The sequence below is a fragment of the Pocillopora damicornis genome, chromosome 9 (assembly GCF_964200805.1).
Source record: "Pocillopora damicornis chromosome 9, jaPocDami1.2, whole genome shotgun sequence".
In the NCBI taxonomy this organism is placed as follows: domain Eukaryota; kingdom Metazoa; phylum Cnidaria; class Anthozoa; order Scleractinia; family Pocilloporidae; genus Pocillopora; species Pocillopora damicornis.
In genome coordinates, this window is record NC_142678.1 from 18,165,622 (window position 1) to 18,188,445 (window position 22,824).

At 39.0% G+C, this 22,824-nt stretch overlaps 1 protein-coding gene and 1 pseudogene across 1 annotated transcript; both read right to left on the reverse strand.

The window, feature by feature from the left end:
* Positions 1-491: 491 nt before the first annotated feature.
* Positions 492-1,420, reverse strand: LOC149040474 (uncharacterized; annotated as a pseudogene).
* A 5,196-nt stretch (positions 1,421-6,616) lies between these two features.
* On the reverse strand, positions 6,617-22,454 carry LOC149040475 (A disintegrin and metalloproteinase with thrombospondin motifs 20-like). The gene is made up of 16 exons (XM_089181427.1): positions 22,023-22,454; positions 21,560-21,921; positions 20,564-20,723; positions 17,899-18,092; positions 16,212-16,295; positions 14,533-14,657; positions 13,826-13,866; positions 13,340-13,445; positions 12,681-12,824; positions 12,143-12,287; positions 11,880-11,984; positions 8,689-8,831; positions 8,373-8,436; positions 8,135-8,255; positions 7,912-8,048; positions 6,617-7,266 (listed from the first exon to the last, which is right to left on the reverse strand). Exons 1-16 carry the CDS (start codon positions 22,102-22,104, stop codon positions 7,213-7,215), a joined length of 2,067 nt encoding a protein of 688 aa, XP_089037553.1. The 5' UTR covers positions 22,105-22,454; the 3' UTR covers positions 6,617-7,212.
* Between the last annotated feature and the right edge of the window lie 370 nt (positions 22,455-22,824).

Sequence of the window (22,824 nt, forward strand, 5' to 3'; positions counted from 1 at the left end):
CAACTGTTGTAGCGTCTTAAATAGTGTAATTGTTGATTTAACGCAGAGAGACAACAAAAGAAATTAAGGGAGGTCAGTACTTATACTGCATTATCATGCGCCGTTCTGTGGCGCTCTTTGAGTACCGTAGGTGACTCCGACTGGAATATCGTATAAACGAAGTCGACGCCTTCATATTGATGCACAAAGATAACCACATTTAGGAGATAAACGTTTTTCGTTTGTCTCACGTGTGTACCAGTGGGGGTCACGATTAATAAACTTCACCTTGCTCCAAGTAGGAATATGCCCCGTTTCGTTAGCGTGCTCCGAAACCGCAGAGGTCTGAGTACGAGCAAACCGTATGTCTCTGTCATGTTCTTTTATCCTTTCTCGCATTGATCTCCCAGTTTCACCGATGTAAACTTTGCCGCATTCACATGGGATCTTGTAAACGACACCGTCTTGTTTTTATGGTTTCAGGGCGTCTTTAGGTCGTACTAAGTGAGACCTTAGTGTTGTTTCCGGCTTGAAAACGGTTCGTATGCCTTGATGTTGTAGGCGGCGGCGAGGAACCTCTGATACACCCTAAATGTAAGGGAGAACGGCAGTAGACTGAAATTCCTGCGCGGGTTCTTTGTTGGCTGTTACCCTTGTTGTCTTTGCGAGTTTTTGTACAAATGAAGAAGGATAACCATTATAAACAAGTACTGATGGCAAGTGTTTCTTTTCCTCAGAGATAACTGACGGTTTCGTTGTGAGGTGTTTGGGTCGGTCGTATAGACACTTAACAGTACCACGCTTCACTGACTAAGGGTGGTGTGAATCATAGGCTAGGTAATGGTCAGTGTAGGTGGGCTTTCTGTAGACGGTGGTGGTGAGAAGACCGTCTGAATCCCTTGTAACTGTTGTGTCGAGTAAAGGAATGGTGTTATCTTTCTCGATTTCCATGGTAAAACGAATAGTAGGCTGCCGACTGTTCAGATGTTGACATGGTCCCGGTCTAAGAATGCGAAAGTGTCATCTACATATCGTTTTGCAAGTCGTGTTTGTTATCGCCTGTTCCTCCCATTCCATGTAGATGTTAGCTATTACCGCAGAAACAGGGCTTCCCATAGCTGCTCCGTCTTGCTGTTCATAAATCTACCCGTTGTATTGGAAATATGTCAATCTTAGGACGAAATTCAAGAGATCGGCAATTTTTGTAGGTGTTAAGTTTGTGTGGTTAGCAAGATCGCTGTCGTTCCCTAGTTTTCGTAATGCGGCGTGAACTGCATCCTCGATCGGTACGTTTATAAACAACGATTCTACGTCAAAATATACCATGACCTCGTTATCATTTACTTTCTCGAGACTGATGGTTGACACAAAGTACGTAAAGTTAATAACTGAGACTAGTAGTCTGACTTGCCTGTCATGGGGGACAGGATATTGGGTAGGTATGCCGACAAATCGTAAGCAAAGGTGTTAAAACATGAGAACTTGAGATTTCTATCGGCGTATAGTTGACAAAGCCCTATCAACTGTCAAAGAAAACTTGAAATAGATAGATTAGCAAGATAGATTTCCAATAACGTTGAGACTTATAGGGTCAACTCAAAATTACCTGTTCAGGAAAAGTATCCACATTAAAAATACATGTGTGTGCCATACTTAGGGATCAGAGTCTGTTATTAATGCTTCAACATAAAAGAAACTCGCTCATTCAGTGGTTATGTTCTCGGTCGCCCCGTGATCAACTCTTCGGCTGCGCTTTATCCAATTTTAAGATGGTGGTAAAAGTTGGGATTTTCAAGCGCTCTATGTTTATTTAGAATATTTATTATTTGTCATGTTAAATATGAATATACGTGCGTAATAAATATATTTTTTTGGTAATTTGCTCTATTAATTTGGACAATTCGCACGTGAAAATGGTAGCTGCTTTCGATAAAGTTGATGTCAGCTAATGGAATGTTTGCTCTCATTAGAAGACAAAGCATCCGTGGTCTCTCCGATGACGAGGTTTCCCTGGCATGACAGTTTTATCATTGAAAAATTGCCATAGTGGGTGGTTTAAGTATTAATGTTTCGCTTTAAAGCTTATAAACAAAAAGGATTTGTCATCTTCTTCCTCGTCAACCTTCTTCTTCCAATCGCTCGGACGAAGGACTAACGCTCGAAACGTGAGCTTTTTTACCCTTTACTGTGGCTAATTTACAGTAAAGTTCTTCAAGGTTAGCTCTCTTATTCACGAATGGTAAATACTATTTTCAAGTTTTGATATGTCCCGAGGATATATGGGGAACGTCCAGAATTAATAATCAGCGTACCAGATTTCCCGGGTTTTTGTTTGTCAATTCCAGGGACCTCGTTTCTCGCAGGTATGGACTTCGTAATTTAGGTAAAAGCACTTCTGAAACTGAAACACTCTCTTCTTGACATCTTTTTCTGTATTCGTATAATACACACTAATCATCCTGACGTGATTATGACTCTGGTCGCTGCTGGCATAATACATCAAGCAAAATGCTTACAACACTGCTCATAAAAAAGGAAGGTAAATGATTAAAAGAATTGAAGAAAAATACAAAAGGAATAATCAACATAAACATCCACTAATCATCCAAATGTGTTTTAGTCAAGTCTGAATAGTTATCCTTAAATTTTATCATGAAGAAGAAAAACCACTCGGAAACATGACTCCGAAAAAGCTAAACCTAAAAGTGAAAGGGGAAATAGCCGGTGAAGCGACGAGGCAAAGTTTTTGAAGCAACAATGTTCGTTTTTTAATCTTTGTCACAAGGGAGACATAGAGGATATGGCTTCTAAGATTTTAAAAGCTGTAATTGCTGGCGTTATGTCTGATCAGTCGAATGTAAAGAGATCCGGCAGTAATGTTGAAACAGGTAGTAATGGCAGTAAGAGGTCCTACAGGTGGCGGTAGACCGCCTGTAATTGACTTTTATTGAAACCCTGCAGTAGTAATCACTATAACGACAAGAATAATGCTACTAAAGGTACCCTGTAAGGGTATCCTTGCATTGTGTATTTGTTTATTTTCCCCCTGAAAAGATGTGAAATCTTAATTGGATGAGCTGTGCATCTTGGAACCATCTTGAACTCACAACTCTTCTGACAACAGAATCCTGAAAGTAGATTAATGATATCGTCTGCTTAGTGAGTCATTATTCAGGTGTGACCTGACATGATGAAATGAGACAGGTGTTCCACTCAAATTGGAATTAAATTAAAAAAATAAATAATATAACAAATTAATAAAAAATTTTAACATAGGGTTTGAGTCAGGATAATAAAATACAATCTAAATTAATTCCAATTTATTCTAAGAAGTAAAAACGATAATCGCATGTACTAAAATGGTAGACAAAAGGCCCAAAAGGTCAATGTTCTTTATACTGTTTTTGAAGGTCTTAATAGTTTTAACAGTTCTGTATGACTCTAGTGGCAGATTCCACAGCTATGGCGCTAGGTAACGCCACGATTTCAGTCCGTAGGTTGTGGTGTTGGCCTTAGGCGGTTTTTGAATGTCGGTCAGATCGTATTTGGTGTTTCTAAAATCAGTGCTTTTAGGGGCATGATCGTAATTAACAGCTTTAAAAATTGTACAAACTATTTTTGCGAGTCTTTGATTAGTCAATGACAGTAAGCCTATCCTATTGAGTAGTTCCTGGTGGTGCCTTTGTTTTTCATTTAAAAAAATCGCAGTGCACGTTCGTTTACTTTTTCAAGTTTTGCACCAAGTTTTTGAGACGGGCGAACCCATCGCTGTACCAAAAACTTGTTGATAGTATGTGCCGTTATATGTAAATTGCGTGGTTTTGAGGCAAAAAGACAGCAGATGAATAATATCCTCCACAGGCAAAGAAGTTCTTTGTCCTAGGGAAGCATCTTCTCTGAGTCTTTCCTCCGTAACCTTAACGGCAAGATCAACTGGGATTTTGGTGAAGAGCGATTTGAAAAATGCTGGTAGAATTAGTGACTCTACGTACAAAATGTTATACAGTAGTGACGGCCTATGTCCACGTTTTTATGGCTTACCTAAAACTCTTGACGCTTGTGAAGAATTAGTATCTTTCGACGTTGTTTCGCGATGGGTTCGCCCGTTTCTACTGTCATTGCTAACATGGTAATGGAAGACGTGGAACAAAGGGCCTTAGCCACTTCACCGGTTAAACCCTTTTTCTGGAAACGATATGTCGATGATGTTACTTCTGCGGTATCCGGAAATGAAGCGGAGCGCCTCTTGTCGCATTTGAATTCAGTAGAGCCGTCGATCCAATTCACCCTTGAGCGTGAAAAGGATAGACATTTGCCCTTTCTTGATTTAAATGGGCCCAGAGGGGTTCAGGGTAATTTAGAGACAAGTGTCTACCGTAAACCTACCCACACCGACAAATACCTCGCTTTCAACACCCTATTTGCCATAAAAAGTCTGTAGTCAAAACTTTACTTAGGAGGGCTGACTGTCTACCATCTTCACTCGATTCGAAGGCTGAGGAGAGAAAATATGTTTCCAATGTCCTAAAGGCAAATGGCTATACAAAAACTTTTCTCCGTAACTGCCAAAAACCAGTTACAAATAATAACGCTCTTGATGAAAGGGAACCAGCGGCTGCTTTTGCTGTTATTCCTTACATACACGGTGTTACTGAACCCATCAAGAGAATTTTGAATAGCCACAACGTTAAAGTTGCTCAAAAACCTTTTCAGACTTTGGGGCATACTTTCGCCAAACCTAAGGATCCTGTCACGAAAGAACAACGAACCGACGCCATTTATTCTATTCCTTGTAATGACTGTGACAACGAATACATCGGACAGACCAAACGTCAGTTTGGTACACGGTTAAAAGTGCACCAAAAAGCGGTTTTTCTTTGCAAAAAGGAAAATTCAGCTTTATCGGAGCATACATGTCTAACCAACCATACAATTGGGTGGGATAATTCTAAAATTATCGCCACTAATCGGCGTTACCACCAGCGACTTTGTTTGGAGGCTTGGCATATTAACTCCGCCCACGCTCCTTTAAATCGTGACGATGGCGGTTTGCTTCCTGACGCCTATTTACACCTCGTCAGAAAAAAGGACGCTAATTAGTGATCATATGAAAGGACCTCTTGTTGCAGCGTTTAGATCACCCCTGATGAAGGCACTAGACAGGAGTGTCGAAACGTTGGGTCTATGAATTGTAACTTCTTCGGTTACATTCATTAAATCTGCAAACCAGAGTAGCATCAAACTATGTCTGATTGTCCACCTGGTTGCCTTGTGAACTTTAATATATTTCATACAAATCCTTAGCTCATCGACGCAAACAAAGGTAAACTTGTATTTTTTTGATTTTATGAAGGTTTTAATTTTCTACCGAGCTTTAAGGGGTATGGTAAAATGAAATCTAGCAGGAGATTATCTTCTCTTGATCCTTGAGAACATTTGGGACCCTTATCGAAAGTCTTTTCCAAAATATTCTTCAAATCCCTCTTCCATCAAATGATTTCTAGATAAGAAAGTGTCGCCTTCCTTAAGAAGTTGGGCCATAATCCGTTTCTTTGCCGAACTTAATTTTTTTATTTACAAATAAAAGGCTGTTTCTAATTGGTAAAGGTTAAATAGTATGTATTTCATGGCAAGCCCTAAGCTCTTTATTGTTCCTTTGCAATTGCATGTTTTTGTTTTCTTGGCTCTCCTTTTCCTTGCCGTTATTTCACTCAGTCCCCGATGAACCAAAACGCAATGTGAAGATATTTTCTGGTGATCTGTTAAATATATAATGCTCGGCAACCTCCCTCATTTCATGGACAACGACTGCTTTCCAGCGTAACACAAATGTTACTTGTTTTCATGTGATCATCCTTCTTTTCAAACAGTTGTTTAATCATAATGAAAACCAAATTCTATAAAAATACGAACTACTATTTATTGTATATTTCTGATCCCACATTTCATGATTATTTCTCATTGAATTGTTTAGTTGAGACGGAAACGGGAACCATGGCAACTGGTAGGGCAAGTGATTCAATTCTTGACAAACCACTGAGCGACGAGCGTAGAAAGATTTTGAAAAGAGTAAAACGGGACCTTGTAAGAGATATGGATGCACACGAACTTTTACTAAATGGGTTTGAAAGCATTTGAATAGCCTTCCTCTAGCTTGAGAGGCATTTAAAATAAGTCAACCAAATAATTCTGCTGTAATGTGATATAGACAAGTTGGAGGGGAAAATATAAGTTTTCTTCACAGAGTATCGATAAGTAAGACTATTAATAAACGTCTGTATCATAAAGTACAGGCATGCTTATACGTTTTTGAGTGAACTGAATCTCTAAGTTTTATAACTTTATGCAGTCAATCGCTTTTATTTTCAATTTCTATCCTTAGTCGTGTAAATGTGATCTTCCGGCTGACGGTAGTCCTGAAAAGGTCTGTGACGGTTAGAGTGAAAAGTAAAAACTGCCTATAGGATTTCTAAGCTTCTTAATCGTGCCATCGAATACGGAAGAATGTTTTACGGAAGTGTAACGCTGGGGACATGTCATATGAGACCATGGAGGGTTACAATTCGACACTGGAACTTTTGAATCTTGAGAGTTTCCATTCCATTTCGCTTCGTAGAGAGTACGACAAACAAACAACTTTTCAAAGGCGGATTTTTGTTAAGTATCAAAAGAATAGCTGTTATTTGTTCGAGACCAGAATGTTCGACCATCTTCAGTTATTATAAGGCGACGTCGAATGGCTACATAGTCAAGGAAACATCAAGCTCATCGAGTTTTGGACAAATCTGCGTCACTACAGGTATATACATCACTAGCTTTGAATGAAAGACGTTGTCGCTTCAGATATATATATATAACATTTGTCAAAAAAGACGTTTCACTCTACCTTGCACTTTTTGTTCTAGTACTGTAAAACAAGGTCCGAAATCGCGAGTACCATGGCTGCTTTAAAAAATGTTTTTTCTTATCGTCATATGGTAAATTTTGGTCACCAGAAAAATTTAAGATACAAAAAAGTAAATACATTTTTTTTCCTCTAAGATATTCCTACCTCTAAATGATCACCAGCTGAGTATAAAAGAGTATAATGAAAATGTTACGGACGTTTCATTTGTTAAGGGGCTGATTGACACAAAAACCATCCAAAACATGCACTACAAGTTAATCGCCTGGTGGCGAAATTCTGTTCAATGGCTTCTTTCAATGCAGCTTCCTCCATTAGCAGGCTGCGTATCATTTCAAATGGCTTGTTCCTCCTTGTGTTCTGCTGCCTTTTGGGAAGTTTATCTACATTGTTTAAAGCCAACAAAATAAATATCGTAAGTTACACTTAATTAATATTTCTTACAACAGTGATTTATGAGAAATACAAAACTTTCCTTACTCGATTAAAACTTACTGATAAACCTACTTTAGATTTAGCCTTTTAACACGTTTTAATCAAAAGCATCTCTAGTCTGATCAAAAACAAAAAAAGATACAGTATGCTTGAAAACACTCAACTCAACAGAATCCTTATTTTATCCCTGACATACTCTTAGTTGAGTCAATCAGCATATTGTACTCTTAAACCCAATCTACGAGCGCTTTCCACCATCAAATAATATCAAAAATTGTAGTCTTATCGTTTCGTTATCATGCCGTCGTTGTCGTCGTTACCGAGGCACTTTCGTATTGATCATCGTTTGTCGTTATGCTCCCTTCGTTTTCATCTTCGTGGCATCGTCTTTTCAGTATTTATTTGTCATCTTCATGTTCCCGACTTTGTCACGTCGTGGCATCTTCGTGAAGATCGTTCGTTTTTCGTCGGTATGGTCTCGTCCTCGTCGTCGATACGCTCTCGTCGTCTTCGTCACAATGAAATCGTTTATTTCGTCGTTGTGAAGTCGTCGTTAACTCGTATATCACATTTTTGTAAAATGTGTAGCTTACCAAACATTTTCCATCCACGCAGATGTCTGTGGTCTCTTGATTACAAGGGGTCCCATCAATAACTTTGTCCTTCAGTTTGAAATAAATTGCAGTGCCAGCCATGCGGCAGTACAGCTTGCATTGATTTTCTTTGCGAACTGTATCAGGACAATACATACAGCCAGTTAGAAAAGAACTGGTACAATTAGAAACTTCATAGACGTAACGTGAAGTTCTCACTTACTTCCAGCATATTTTGGCAGCCACTGAGTCGGTCTGAAACTCCTTGACCCAATACTCAGACGTCGCCCAAGCGTATTCGCACATTGCAAGGCTCGGAAATCCGGTGACCCTGGTGGACATTCCTACCAATATAACAAACCAACAACACTTGCGTTAAGCTGAAGGGCACAAGGCAAGAACGACTGCCTATCAATAAGTGGAAACACTCGATGAAATAAATCACATTACAACATTCTTACCTGAGTATTGCATGACACAAAACGTTTTCGTTTTCCAACGCAGTATTTACCTCCATTTTCTGGGCTGAAAAATAAGATAAAGGTCCATTGTCCTTTGATAACAAGTAGTTTTGAAATATCAAAACATTCTAAAACTGCATAACATGGCAAGAATTATGTTCCAAGCCAAAGTCCTATTTCTCTTTCTATTACGAGCAAAGTGAACATCGGCGTCCGCTTATCGCTAACGGAAATTTTGTGTGACATAAGTAACTAAGCTAAATGGCATGATAAGAGTTTCGTGATTAGATGAGCGGGTAATTAGTTGGGTACTTACATTGGTTTGTTACACTTTCTGTATGCGAAGGAAACCCCTCCTCCACATTTTCTTGTGCATTCATTGAAGGAACCCCATGGTCCCCAGCCACCGTCTACTGGTTTCAATTTTCGTTTCATCACACACTGACCTTTGATGCACCACTGAGACAGGTAAAAAAAAAAACTTCACATCAGCAATTGAAGTGTCCTATGTAGCTGATCTTTGAGACGTCACAGACTGACGGCTAGAGAAGGAGAATAACAACACCTTCCGTCACTCATGTCCAACATACATTACAAACTATTTTCCAGCAAAGGTGACACAACTAAAACATCCCACTGATAGCAGCGTTAATGCGGGCATGGTCATAAATGAATTTACATAGCCCCGTGCGACTCTGTTATTTTCTCTTTGTCGCGATGGGCGAGTGAGGACCACATTCACACAAACATAAACTCAACATGGCGGATTTTATTCTCAACATGCCTCTCCGTTTCTTTGCACGTGTTTTCGGGAATCCCGCGGGGGATCCCGTGTTACTTAAATCTCGCGGAGTAACGCTTCTCCGTGACACTCTTTGCAATATTGTAATGTTCATACTGGTCAGTAAACTAAGAAATTTTAGTTAACAATTATTTTTGATAAATTCCATTTAAGTAGTCGAGCTTCTTCCTTGGTCCACCTCGAGTGAAGAGTTAAAGATAGCTCGCTTAATTCTACACCCTTGTTATGGAAAAATTTAAAGGAAGACGGTTTCGTTTGCAATGAACCTAGTACTTATTTGTTAACGACTTTATGATACAAGTAATTATTTTTGTTGGAAAAGGTTGTGAACTTTTAAAAGGTATAAGGTGTAATCCCGTGATGAGTGTGGATTGAAGAAAGTTCAGTGATTCTTAAAGCGTGAAGCGAGTCAACATTTTGTGTGGTGGTTGTTAACGAGAATATCACCGTGAAAATCGCTTGTGATAGAAGCAATCTAAAGATTATAAAATAACAAAAGAGATCTGAAAAAGAAGTTGACTTGTTGCAAAATCACAAATTTTATGAGAGAGGGAAGGAGCGACGCAGTATTAATCTTTGTGCAAAATTCTGGTGTCCTTTCAATGTACATAGACTAGTATTACACGTTGCCTGGGTAACTACGTTAGAACTTTCTAGACTAAGAAATCTGGTGTACTAAAAATGAATAAATATTTTTTATTGCCATAATTCTGATTACATAACAGGGGGTTAGATGTCCTAACGAAGGGTATGGTAGGAACTTCCTGTAAGTCCTTATAAGGAACGAGAAGTTTTTGCGCAGTACTTCCAAGTAAGGAACAATCTGCCGCCATCTAATTGGCCTAATTAGAAGACAAATTTCCCTGCGAAACATCCGTCCCGTTGTATATTATGTTACACCAAAAGAAAATAATGGGTTTATTATTTTCTCCTGGTTAAATATGAACTTGTTTGACATGGAAGAATTTGTATCCGCTGAAATTTAGGAAGACGAATATTAAACTTAATTGGTTTATGATTTTGACCTACGACCCTGTTATGTGGGCAACATTGAGAGCGCACAGTTTTAAAAGGACATGAAATGTATGTAAACTACTTGTAGCCAACGAAAACAGCTTTTGGTTCGAGTAACAGTAGTTGTCCCAAAGTTTTCACAATGTAGATACAAGTTTAAAATATCGTGTTTTTGAAAGATTGAAGAGGTATCAATTTGTCACTAATAAAGAGATTTATTTTGAAAGGTCTTCGTTTAATTTAATAGGATTATCTTTAATAGAACTGAAAAATCATCTTCAAACAAGAGGATATGCTCAGATCTTGAGAGCATAGGAAAAATGTCCGAACAACTGATATGCTTTCTGAGAGAATTGGTGTATTCAATACAGTCAACACCCTTGTGGTTTTTTACTCTAAAATAAAATCGGAAATATTCTGAGGGAAGAACGAAATGCGAACATTTCATTTGTAGAAAGCGATGACAAACAAACAACAGTATTTAAATATTAACAGGCAAATTAAGTTGAAGAAATCAAGTTGGTAACCAGTGAAAATCAAAACGTAGAAGAGAAAATAACTCAAACACGGGTATCTGATGATAAAATGATAACATAGCAAAGGAACATATCATTTACAAAGATCTAGTAAGATCTGTAGAAATGAGTTCTAGTAATTTGAGAAAATGTCTAAAATTGTTATTTGATAACAGAGAGCTGTTTTGTCAGTACCTTCGTCTATCACAAACTTAACATGTTCAGTAAATAAGCGATCCCTAGTTGCGATTCTTGAGAAGGTCGTGCGCGGTCTGTCGCTATCTTCACCATCCCACGCTATTCTTCATCTGTCTTGATGAAATTAATATTTTTGCAGTTGCTTATTCCTCCGAACTCATATATCACTTTTTTCCCCTCTAAGGTTAGATAGCACAACACACACAAAAACGGCAGTTATCTCGACACGGTCAAAATAATTTAAGGAAAGTCAAATCGAAGTATTTTTGAAATATTTTTTTTACAAGAAAAAAATCATCAGGACATTTCGTATACGACCGGGAACATCAGACAACCAACGCAAGCGAAAAATTGGTTGGTATGTACAAAGTTTACTGGAAGTTCACAGATTGCGTTAAGTAAGCGATGATCCTCAATTACAGCCTTCTCATGATTAGGCTTAGTTTATGACAGCATGTTTCAACAGATTCGATTTGGCAAACGTCGCTTAAGGTACGTGTTAATTGTTAGAGTACCAAAGGTGCGCGTAAGTTTCAATTGGAAAGAAGACACGTGGAACAGACTAACAAACGAGGGAAACTGGAAGTGTTCCATTTCAGTGGATTAAGTTTCTGTGAACTCGTAAGCCAATATATTATAAACTGTTTTTAATCTATTTCTGTTTTCTAATCTGTTTTTAATCTATTTCGTAGACGAATTCGTTGTCACAAGTCATCTACGTCGAGATTTGCGAACTTAAAATGTTGGGTTGACCACAAAAGACAAAATTTGTTTCTGAGGCTTGGGAAGATACCAAAATAGATAAGCATATAGAGTCTGTATGTAGAGTCTTCTTTCAGTTACTAACAAAACTTTGTAAGGCAGACAGCTGGTTAGAATTAAGATCATTATCAAAGAAGTGATATTGTAATGATGGAATATCAAACTCTCAATACTAGCACAGACAGAGATCTATGACGGTAAGTTTGGAGAATTTACCTTCCTTTTTGCGCACGGCGTTCCATCTGCCCATGGCATGTGATGGGTGGAGCAGCCTTTTCTTTTCCCAATCATCTTGACGCACCACAGGCGTCTGCAAGGTTCCTTATAGAAAATAGAGAGGAACAGAAGCTAAGGCACAGTGCCTCGCAAACAAAATCTTAAATATTCTTTGCAAATCCTTGCCTTGCGTATACTTTTCACAAGAAAATATTGAGAAAACTTCCTACAAAAGGCTAAAATTTTTTGTCAACATTACGTACCATATATGGACAAACCCTGGATTCCTCTCCAAATATCAATTGGCATTGTTTATCCACGCTGTACATTTCTCCCGGCAGAGTGCCATGATACTTCGACTGATTTTTTTCATTAGGCTTATTTTCTAGGCAAGATCCATACCCTAATCTGAAACAAAGGCGATTGCAAGGTAAGTAAGTTACAGCTACAAACAGATCAACGAAGCTTCTCTATTCAGGAGACACCTCACGAATTTACGGGTCCGGCACGGGTTTACTACGAACCAACATAATGACCAGCTCCTAGTTGGTTAGTTAGCTCAGTTGGTAGAGCACTACTCTAGTAAATCGCAAAGGTCATGGGTTCAAATCCCGTACAGGCTTGAAGTTTTTTCAGGCCTTACTTTCAGGACTGCTTAAGAAGTGTTCATTACGGCGAAGATCACTTTTACATTTATTTCCTAATCCGCAGTACACATATATGATTCTCATATATTCACAGTCATTTATTGTCGCAACCGACATGTTAAAGCATTAAACTGAAACTAGTTTTGTTACTTACTCTAAGAACCTTGTGATCTTTTCTCGGCTGCAGCTTGACCAAGACCACGGTTTGGTGTCAAAGCTTAATGGCTGGGCCATCAGACGTTGATCTCCACTGCTCCGTGTGCATAGGTTGTTATCTCCATCATGAGGAAGACTGAATCTAATGTATTGAAAGAAATAGGTAAAGGTAACAGAGGTCAACTCAGTTAATACAACGAACCTTTAAAGGAGGAAGTGGATAGGTTGAGATGAATGGGAACTTAAAGTAAAGAGATAGGGGGAGGAAATAATGAAACGCAGATAGAGACAGAAGAAATGGTGGCGGAGAGTTGAAGGGGAGATAAGGAAAAAAAGAAAGGGTTCTAAGGGAGGTGGAGAAGGAGAAGGAGAAAAAGGAGAAGGAACAAAGGAGGAAATGGAAGAGGGGGGGAGCTAGAGAAGGACAACACCGTCTCGCCAGCATGGAGGGTGCTTTCCATGATTGGAAAATGCATCAACTGTGTCGAATGTACTTGAATTTAAGGAAGCATAGATCTTTACCATTTACTGTGTTGACCTCATCTTCCCTCAAGAGGTGTGAGAAGTATGTTATAACATAAGCTGTGAGTTGTTTCAGCCTCCTGACTGAACGTTCTCTCTTAGATTCAAATTCTCTTTAAAAATTTGTGAACTTACAGGTGACCCAGTTCGTGTGCTATTGTATAAGCTGTGCTTAGTCCATTGTCCTCTGCCAAGGAGCAACTCCTTGGTGCTTGGCATATGGTTCCAAGCTCTGATAAACCTGGAATAACAAAGACATCAGTAAACCTTGACAGGAATGATAACACAGAGAACAACAAATTAAGGGGGTATTGTCTCCACAGATACTTTGTGGTAAGCACAACTTTATCATTGATCGACAATTGGGTCGACTGCGGAAAAAGAAGCCTGCGACTAGGCCCAGATGATTAAAGCGATAAAAATATAATAATAATAATAATAATAATAATAATAATAATTAGGGCTTGCTCGCAAGCTGCGCAAAAGGGTGTTTGGCTCCCGTGATCTGACAACTTCGACCAATATCGCTGTGTACCACCAATGTTTAATACTCCTTCTTAAAAGGAAAACGAGCTCATTTGTCACTGGCGAGATTTCTTAAATGTTGTAAGTTCAGATTACCTAATGTGTCACACTTTCCGGGCGATCTGCAGATATCTCTCCTTAAAAAAACCAAAGTAAAACAATGAGTTGATCAGCTGCTGAGGAAAAGTTATTACAGCTAGTTCATACAAACATAATGTTAAAGCTAATTAAGACAGTTTTAGCTTCGTGTCTCGTAAGCTCTTCTAAACTCCAGGACATGTAAAATCTCGTAAATCGAGCTTCTCTTTTTCTTATTCAGCTTTTTCTTTACACTTCACTTTCCGAACACTTCTCACGTTTCTGGTATGTTACACTTGTTTTCGGAAGTTTTGAGCCTACTGCTTGCGTTTAACAACGCTTTCCATCGCGTCTCTTTAGTGTTCTTCGGCGCTTGGTACCAACATAACCTTTTCTTTCCCTCTTTTTCTTTCTCTTTTAAACCTTTTTTTTTCATGTTTCAGGTGCTTTGGGAGGGCGACGGGTGTGTTTTCAACCAGTACATCATTCACTCCGTTTAGTGCCAGCCAAATGTTTTACTCCGGAAGAGCAAGGAATGTTTGTGTTTTTTCATGTTACCAACGCGGCTGCTCCGAGTGAAAGAACTGCTCGCGACTTTTTTTTTTCTTTGCATGCAAAATTTCCCTGTCCTTCTCCAAGTCTGTACATGCTCTTGCACATTTTAAATTCACGTTTCCAAATACAAATGACCAAAATACATTCCCGATATTGACAAAAAATTTTACCTCGTTAACAAGATGGCGGTATCGTGGCGGTCAGACTGACTCTCTTCTGACATCATATGTTTCTTCTGCCAGCGGCAGAAACTTTTCAGAGTTCGCATTGCGTCTAACGAAATATGGAAACCAGGCTGAAATCAATAAAACAGACAATCATTTATTTACGAACACTGCAAACACGTTTGGCCATTGTAAGTAGCCTATCAAACCTTTTGGTCATTTACTACAGGAGTTTCTCCCGTTTTTTGTTGAAAGTAGTGACTAGAAGCATATGCGCTTGTTACAGATGAAATAATACTTATTCGTAGTAAAGACCCCACCACTTTGGCAAATTTCCCCAGGCCAACCAGTTGAATAGGAGTGTCTTTCTTTTAATTATTTTTTTCCTCTAAGAACGTTGGAAACCCTAGTTTATCTGCTCTCGTTGCTTGGCTAAATTTTTAAGATGTGATTTTGTGATGTGATTTGATAAAATTCAAACAAGATGAAACATGCGATTCACTTCCAGTGCAGACGTCTTTGCAGAAGATCAACTTCCGGGATTCTTCACTACATTTGTGGTCTGATTAAACAAAACAGGAAATCGCTCTACGGAGTTTTCCTGCTGTTTATACCACTTCCTTCGTTTTCTGTGCATTGGGAAGATCTCTCACGAATTTTTTTCAGCAGCCCTCAGCGCCACGGCACAGTCGCCATTTCAATATTTTTCAATCCCAGAAACTAAATATCAATTTTCCACTCAATCAATTATACAATTTTTCTAGTTTTAACTCTGGCGGTTCGATGTTAATTCGAGCAATATTTCCTGGTTAATGTTGTTCTTTCTTCTCAAACTTGCTCGAAAAGATATGGATAACGGGAGAAGAAATTCCATCTTGGTCACTCTTAGGAGTGAGGACACTTCTAAAGGGAGTTTCCATTTTGCCCGCCACTTAGGTGCAATTATGAATTTTCAGTGGTTCGTGACAGCGATGAAATGACTGTAAAGGCTCTGATTTTTAAAATTAAAATAATTCAAAATTTTTCTTCTCATAATAGATTTTAATCCTTGCTCCCGCATTGCTTTTTCTTTCCTCTTGATAAAATATCTTTAATCTTCCTATGTTTATATTTTGTGATTTCCCTCAACTGGTGATAGTTTTACATGGTCAAAATGCAAACCGCGGGACATTACAACTGGACGTCTTTAACCCTTAAACCCGTAAGAGTTAATATATAGATTTAACCAAGCCTAAAAGCGGAGCTCGCATTTTTTTTCCCGCACGTCTCAAGGGCACAACGCCTTGCCCCGGCCAGGACTAGAACCCGGGTCGTCCGACTCGGAGCCCTGTGCACTGACCGCTGTGCCCGCGATACAGTTGACCACGCATGTTAAAAGTAACACCTTGTACTGTCGTACATCCAATTTTTTTCGGCTTGATGGATTACTACTATTTTGTATAATTATGGGGCTGCGCTCTGCGAGCTCCGCTATTAGCATCTAATTTATCTTTTAAATTTCACTTCTAAATCAAGCATCAAATCACGAGAATGAAGGAAAGATCACTAACTGAAGAAGTTCTTGATTATCTAACAAATTCTCCTTGTCAGCACCTTAGGAAATGTATAGAAAACAATGCGGAGAATATGCATACTGATGTTACAGGGTAAAGGGTTAAAAGTTTGGTTTAATTTAAGATCCATACGTTCTTGGTGTCCAGGTAAGCTATTTTCACTACAACAATGTTTATAGCGCAGCCAATACTTCTGTCGCGATAAATTTGAGCAACCTGTTCAAGAAAAGAGAAAAAAAATCGTCAAGAATCTAAAAAAAATGTATTAAGAATAACAACGAAGCCAACACAACATAAATTACGAGCAGTTCCCTCATTTTTGCGAATTTCGTCGCGCTGGTCAAAAACAAATCAGCGATGTCAGCGCCCAGCTCGGAACTCTGAGGCCCTGGCATCAATTTTTTTAAATTTTTTACGAGCATTCCCTGCTTTTTGGCGAAGTCCGTCGCACTTGTCAAAATAAAAATCAATGATGTCAGCGCGCAGCGCGGAATTCTGAGGTCCTAGCATCATTTTTTTTTTCTTTGACTCACGCGACGGACTTCGCTGTAAAAGAGGGTCTGCTCGCACTCTACCGTGCAACAAAAACTCTCAGTCTCTAGTAACGAAGAAGCTACTGTTGGAATGGTGAAACGCATGGTTTGTTTCCATTATAAATTGCGAATAAACGTAAGAAAATCGATCAGACCTCCATAACGAGCCCGTATTCTTCTGTACTCAATCATATTTCGCAGTCACTTGCCGAGCCTCAAGCCCCCTTAGCAATCGTTTTATCCCATATTTCACGCAATACGCTCTATCTCTTTCGCGTTGTACAGGAAAGGAGGAGACTACCTGCCGTTGGTTTTAAGAATACCACAAGTCTCACCAGGAATTATACAAGTAAAACACATGACACGTTCTGCGTCAGGGCTGATAGGAGGCTATCGTGGAAAAGACCGGGTATAGTGGCGCGAACAAGATCAACAAAGCAGTTCTTATCTGCTAACTTCAAACATGAGAATATGAGGTCATGCGATATTACTAATACGCAGGCAAATTGGCAAATCACGAGTGAGCGATAAACTTTGAATCATCCTCAAGAAGTCTGCGCAATTCAACGATACACTTGTTCTTAACAATTGTGCACCTCTGCTTTTTACACCTTGTGTGTGTGACAAATCGCAGAGAGATTTTAACAGTTACAAAGTGTTTTCCTCAGAGCATGATGCACAAAGCGACTTGTAAAGGAACTACTTTTATGTTCAGTGCGCCGTGGACTTAGCTTATTTGGAGACGAGAATTCATACGAAATCTTGCACACAGACGCCTGCCAAACGAGGAATTTCAAATCTAGCTTACAGTTGTATATAAAACGCGAAGATTTCGCGTGATGCCTCTATCTTCGCTTATCTCTTCGTTTTACTTCCTTTCTGTAACGATTAATACAAAATATTTTTTTTGCACCAATTGATCATTGAAAAAAAAAATACTTGTGACGGATAATTCCGTAATAAACGTGTAATTTTGCGCTTTCCACAGAAGGATATAAACCGAAATATCCCTCACTATGAAAAAATATTTAAAACAAAAGTCGTTAACGCCCTAGAAAGTAGCTATTCACAATTAAAAGAAAAAACGGATCAATTTCAGTATCCTAGCAACTGCGCACCTATCCCTCCCCTAATCCAACTTTAACCAAACTTTGTCACCATTTGACTGTTATTGGGTAAGGGGGGGAGGGTAGGTGTGTCATTGCTTAATATAAGTTTGGACGTACTTAAAGAAGGTTAAAAGAAGAGAAATAATTGATAACTGATTCCGATAATATGTCACTTACCACACCCATCAGAGTAATAATGTAGCTTTCCAAATCGGCTTTGCTATCAAAAGCGTCAACCATAGTTTTATCAGCAACCACTAATGTTTCGACGAAGCTCTCACCGAGGCTTCTTTTATGTCTTTTCCTCGTATAGCTTTCATTGATGGGGCGTTGTGGCTGCCCACGTAAATGCGGGAGAGGTTTGTTGGTGTCTAAAATCAGAGTCCAAGCAGTGTCGTGTTATGGAAAATTTAGTTCAATCATTTTGCCTTAAGTATATAAAGTAATCTTGTTGGGTGTAATTACTCCAAATGCTGAGAGTTGTGAAAAGGCTCGAAGCTGAAGCCTTCGTAGGAAAATTCAAGTGAGGCCGAAGATTAAAAAAAAAAAAAAAACGCATCTCCTTTTCCACAACTTTACCTGATTTACACCACCATTTATGGGTAGGAAAGACAGTTTACCTTAAAATGCTTTGGTGCATTATACACGAGAGCAAGAAGGTTAACTGATTCACAATTAGGAATAGCATGAGTTCACCACCGCTATTTACAGAGTCGCTTTTAACATCCTCATGAATCTAACGAGATCACCATTGTGATCTTGTGAAGAATCTGAGATCCTCATGCATATCATGCATATCAACAATCAATAATGGTTCTGAGACCAAGTGGAGAGCAATTTTGTCTGCATATCATATGATTACAGATATACAGTTTGTTTACGAGCTAAGAAATTATGGCGAACCTTAAGAAACAAATAAACATCATTTAAATTATTTCATAACTGTAAAGAATAGCACTTCGCAGAAGTGAAAGTAACAGCGCGCACTTAAGAGCGTACATAACAGCGCGCGCCTAAGAGAGTACATAAAATGACAGCGAGCGCACATAACATCGTGCGCACAGAAGTCAACAAAACAGCGCTCATCTAGGGGCAATACATTACAAAGTGCGCAAAGAAGTGCAATAAAAACGTGCGCAGTGCGCAAAAGAGGCACATAACTATAAGGGCGTAAGAGTGTACATAACAATTTGTAAGAAGCCAACTGAGTGCAAAACTTTGAAGAACTGCGACAGAAAATTTCATCAGAAGACTTACACCTGAGTGAAAATGTCCTAAAATTCACTCAAGAAACCAAAGGCTGGCCGCACTGCTAAAAGAATTGATTGAAAAGGCATTCCTCAGCTGTTTGCCAAAGTGATCAAAGCGTTGCATGACAAGCAAAGGGCAATGAGTGACAAGAGGATATGATTTGCAATTAAGCATCTGACCAACGTCATTTAAAATCGATCACGAAAGCATTAATAACAAGGAGTTACGTTTCGACCGTTCGTTATTGCAGGTTAATCCTGTTTAAACGTAACATGGAATGCCCACCGTGAACACGAAGATCGTAACACTATTCAACAGAATAAATGTGGCCACAAATAATTATTGTTAATATCTTTAAATTTGACGTGACCTCATTTTTTAGGCGAGTCTGATTGAGCATTGGAGTGATACGTCAATTTCTTTATTCTTCATGCTGTGTTTATGACAAAAAGAAAATTGTAAAACAATTTGCAAATTCGCAAAATTCTTTGGTTTTCAAAGTGAAATATTAATTCAATTACATCAGGTTATGAGGTTATTTTACGTTTATCAACCGCGTTCAAGAAGCAGACCGTGAGGCTTTTAAAGAGTTCACTAATAGCAGGAGTCACCGGTTGAGCAGGAACACCGAAAAATGTGTTTATGGAACAAGATAGTATTCGGAAAATCTGAAAAATTCGTAACCTTCTGTCGTTAAGGAATGACCAAACAGAAGTGACATTTCGCCATCGCACAGAGCTTAAATACGTCTCTGCGTTCTATAACAGATGGCAATTAACCACTTGCTGAAAAGAATTGAGAGGAATTTCTTGATCCAATTTGCAGGCTGTTTCTGACGTAACACAACTGTATTTTTGCTATATTGAAGCAATAAAACGCCCTCTTTAAGAAAAAAAAGGCACTGACAAATGAAATCCAAAAGATATGGTTTTCAGACAGCCAAAACGAAAAGTAAACTTTAATGGGTTAGTTTGTTGATCGTATCGTGTCGTTGCGGGTTGACTTACGGGAACACTGTCAAGTTTTACGTCAGAGATTTCTAAGACAACCTTGTTTCAGTGTCGACCGCGACAACCTATCCATGTCAAGTGTGCCTCAACCTCTGCAGCGTTCCCGCGCTATCACGCACACGGCAGAAAGAGGCATTAAGTCGACTCGTATTAAGGTACAGTTAGCTGCGCAAAGAAACTCACCAAAATTAGAGCTTAATTTTCCTCTTTTGCAGATTTGTGCACTTATAGTAAAGCAGATGCAAGGCAAGAGTTACTGTATACATACACTCTTCGCGCGTAAAACAAACAAATCGGAAACGTCCGATTCGCTAGCAATCCAGCAAGGTTGAAAGGCGTATTTATTTGTATTAACTGAAGTCGATCTCACAGTGTCCTATCTGATTTGGCATACGACATGATGTGACGTAAAATGCACTTTTTGTCATAACTCATGTCAAGGTAGATATAGAATAGTGGTACTTTGAAGCAAGATAAATTTCCTGTATTGCGGAAAACGTGCATAATTGCGGGTTGATTTTACTTCTTTTTAACCGTATTGTACGCACAGACGGATCGTGTGTAATGTAAATGAAACTTACCCACAAGTCCACACGTCGACGGAGCATTGCTAACATCGTCTCCAAGAGCAGAATGACGAAATACGATATGGAATTTCCTGAGATGCGCGTGTATTTTTGAGTTCCGTTCTTCAGCAGGTTCGACTAAATAGCGTTGGCCACTCGAGACGAACGAACCATGCTGTAGAAGGAGAGAAAGTGGACACCTTATGATCAGAATTTAACTTAAAACTATCACTCTTCAAAACAAAAATGAAAAAGAAAATAAAATCTACGCGCGTTTCAGGGGGATTTTACATATGCAATTCTAATGAACCCAAACTTGTTTGTTTTTCATGATTAATGTGCTTAACGGAGGAAGTGGTTACTCGACATTCTTTTGACTAATTAAATACCCATGTACCAGCGGTTTTAGTATAATAAGAACAATGTAATTATTTTTTTCATATGTATATTTGAAGTTGCACAAGGTGTCGCCACTAAGACGGGAACGCGTGAGTTGCGAAAAATTGCTAGTATTGATTTCCATGGGGTCATTACCGCATGAAACCACTTCCGGTAGAATTGTAAACCCAAAAATCTGAAATGGCAACCTCAACTAACCCGATCCCTTGAAAAAAATGTTTTCAAAATTATCCCGTGTGAAATAACTCTGGATTAGATTCCGTTCATTATCACAAAGCCCTCTTCACAGGACTAACCAGTGTAAAGAGTTTTCAACTCAGTGTTTATAAGCTTGTCAATTTACATGTCCCTGGCTGAAAGTCGGTCGGACAGGCCCCGTTAATTAAGTACATAAATAAAAGACGTTTTCATCACATGGATGAGAATCACATGGAACTGTTCTAAATCGAATTAAAATTACGGAACGGTGAGCGGTAAGGAACAGGAACACTGCCTGAGTGTTACAGTACATTCACAGCGCTGCGCGGTTGTATAAAACAAATCTATGGAAATCAAAGCGCGAATTAAAACATCAATTATAACAACATATGTAAACAGGACAAAGATACTTACAAGTCCGTTGCACAAATTAAACACGGCAGTAGAATTTGGCTCTCCCTGGATTTCCCCACGATAAAAACAGTGCTGCAAATTCCCAGAGAATGGAAGTCTCCTAAGATCACTGTAAATATGCTCTACATTAAGTGCAGGCGATATAAAGCTCGCATCGCGCTCCAATCGGAATCGAAAAGTTTGACCAAACGCAGCAAGTCTATAATAAACTGTGGCCATCCCCCATCCGTTGTGTTCGTATCTAACAAAATGTTTGTTAAGCGGATGGCGTTTTCCGAGGCGATTCACTCGCTCTACGATTGTCATCTCATACTCAATACGACCATTGTTGTTGGAGATACCTCTAGGTAACGGCGTGCGACCTGTATCGGAGAAAAATCCAAGGTAATTGTTATAAACACACTAAGAACTGAGAGTTTCGACTTACGCTTAGCAGCGTTAAAACGTAACAATTTCCACTCACCTTTTGCATATTTCTTGTGTGTCGCTGCACAAATTTGCTGAATTAGAAGAATTATTAATACACTGCAAGATATTCTCTTCATGGTTCAAGATTTCGGAGATTTGGAGTTGTGCCCTTGATTTGCGGGGACTTTCTCTGGAGTGTTTTGTTAGACAGGACTTCAAGGAACACTCACGGTGACTAGAGAATTGACCAATTACTGGCCAGCTCATCGATAGCGACGTTATGTGTGATGACACATATCACCTGGTGAGAATAAAGAAGTTCTTCATAACAAATCTGTATTTTATTCTTTACTGGGATACCTGTGGTAGCCCAGTCATAAAACGCCTTTGTTTTTTTGTCGTCTTTTTTTCCTCCGCCACAAAATGGAAAAATTGCGCAATCGTACCCAGTGGTCATAGGGCCCTCAACACCAAGACAACTAACTGTGATCCAATGAGGGTGAAAGTGTTCCTATGCTGATCACGTGTGTTATCTTGATGATGATTGACGCTGTCATGCACAGGAGATGGCCGGGTCACATGACGAACCACGAGATTTTTGCTTTTAACCCTTTAACTCCTATGAGTGACCAAGGCAGAATTTCTCCTTACAATATCAATACAATATCAAGCAGATAAGTGATGAGAATAGAGAAAAATATCAATTTGGGGATAATACGGTGATCCAATAATAAATTCTCTGAACTAACACTGTAAGAATTGTGTGGTTGACGGTAAGGAGAATGACAAATTTGATCTGGGAGTTAAAGGGTTAAAACTCTTTAGTCAGCCACTTTGTATTTGTTCTGGGGTTGTTG

Coding starts and splice junctions, on each gene's coding strand:
- LOC149040475 (XM_089181427.1), bottom strand. CDS start 22,104: ATGAAGAGAATATCTTGCAGTGTATTAATAATTCTTCTAATTCAGCAA. Junction 21,922..22,022: donor ACACAAGAAATATGCAAAAG/GTGAGTGGAAAT, acceptor TCTCCGATACAG/GTCGCACGCCGTTACCTAGA. Junction 12,825..13,339: donor GCACACGAACTGGGTCACCT/GTAAGTTCACAA, acceptor TCAATACATTAG/ATTCAGTCTTCCTCATGATG.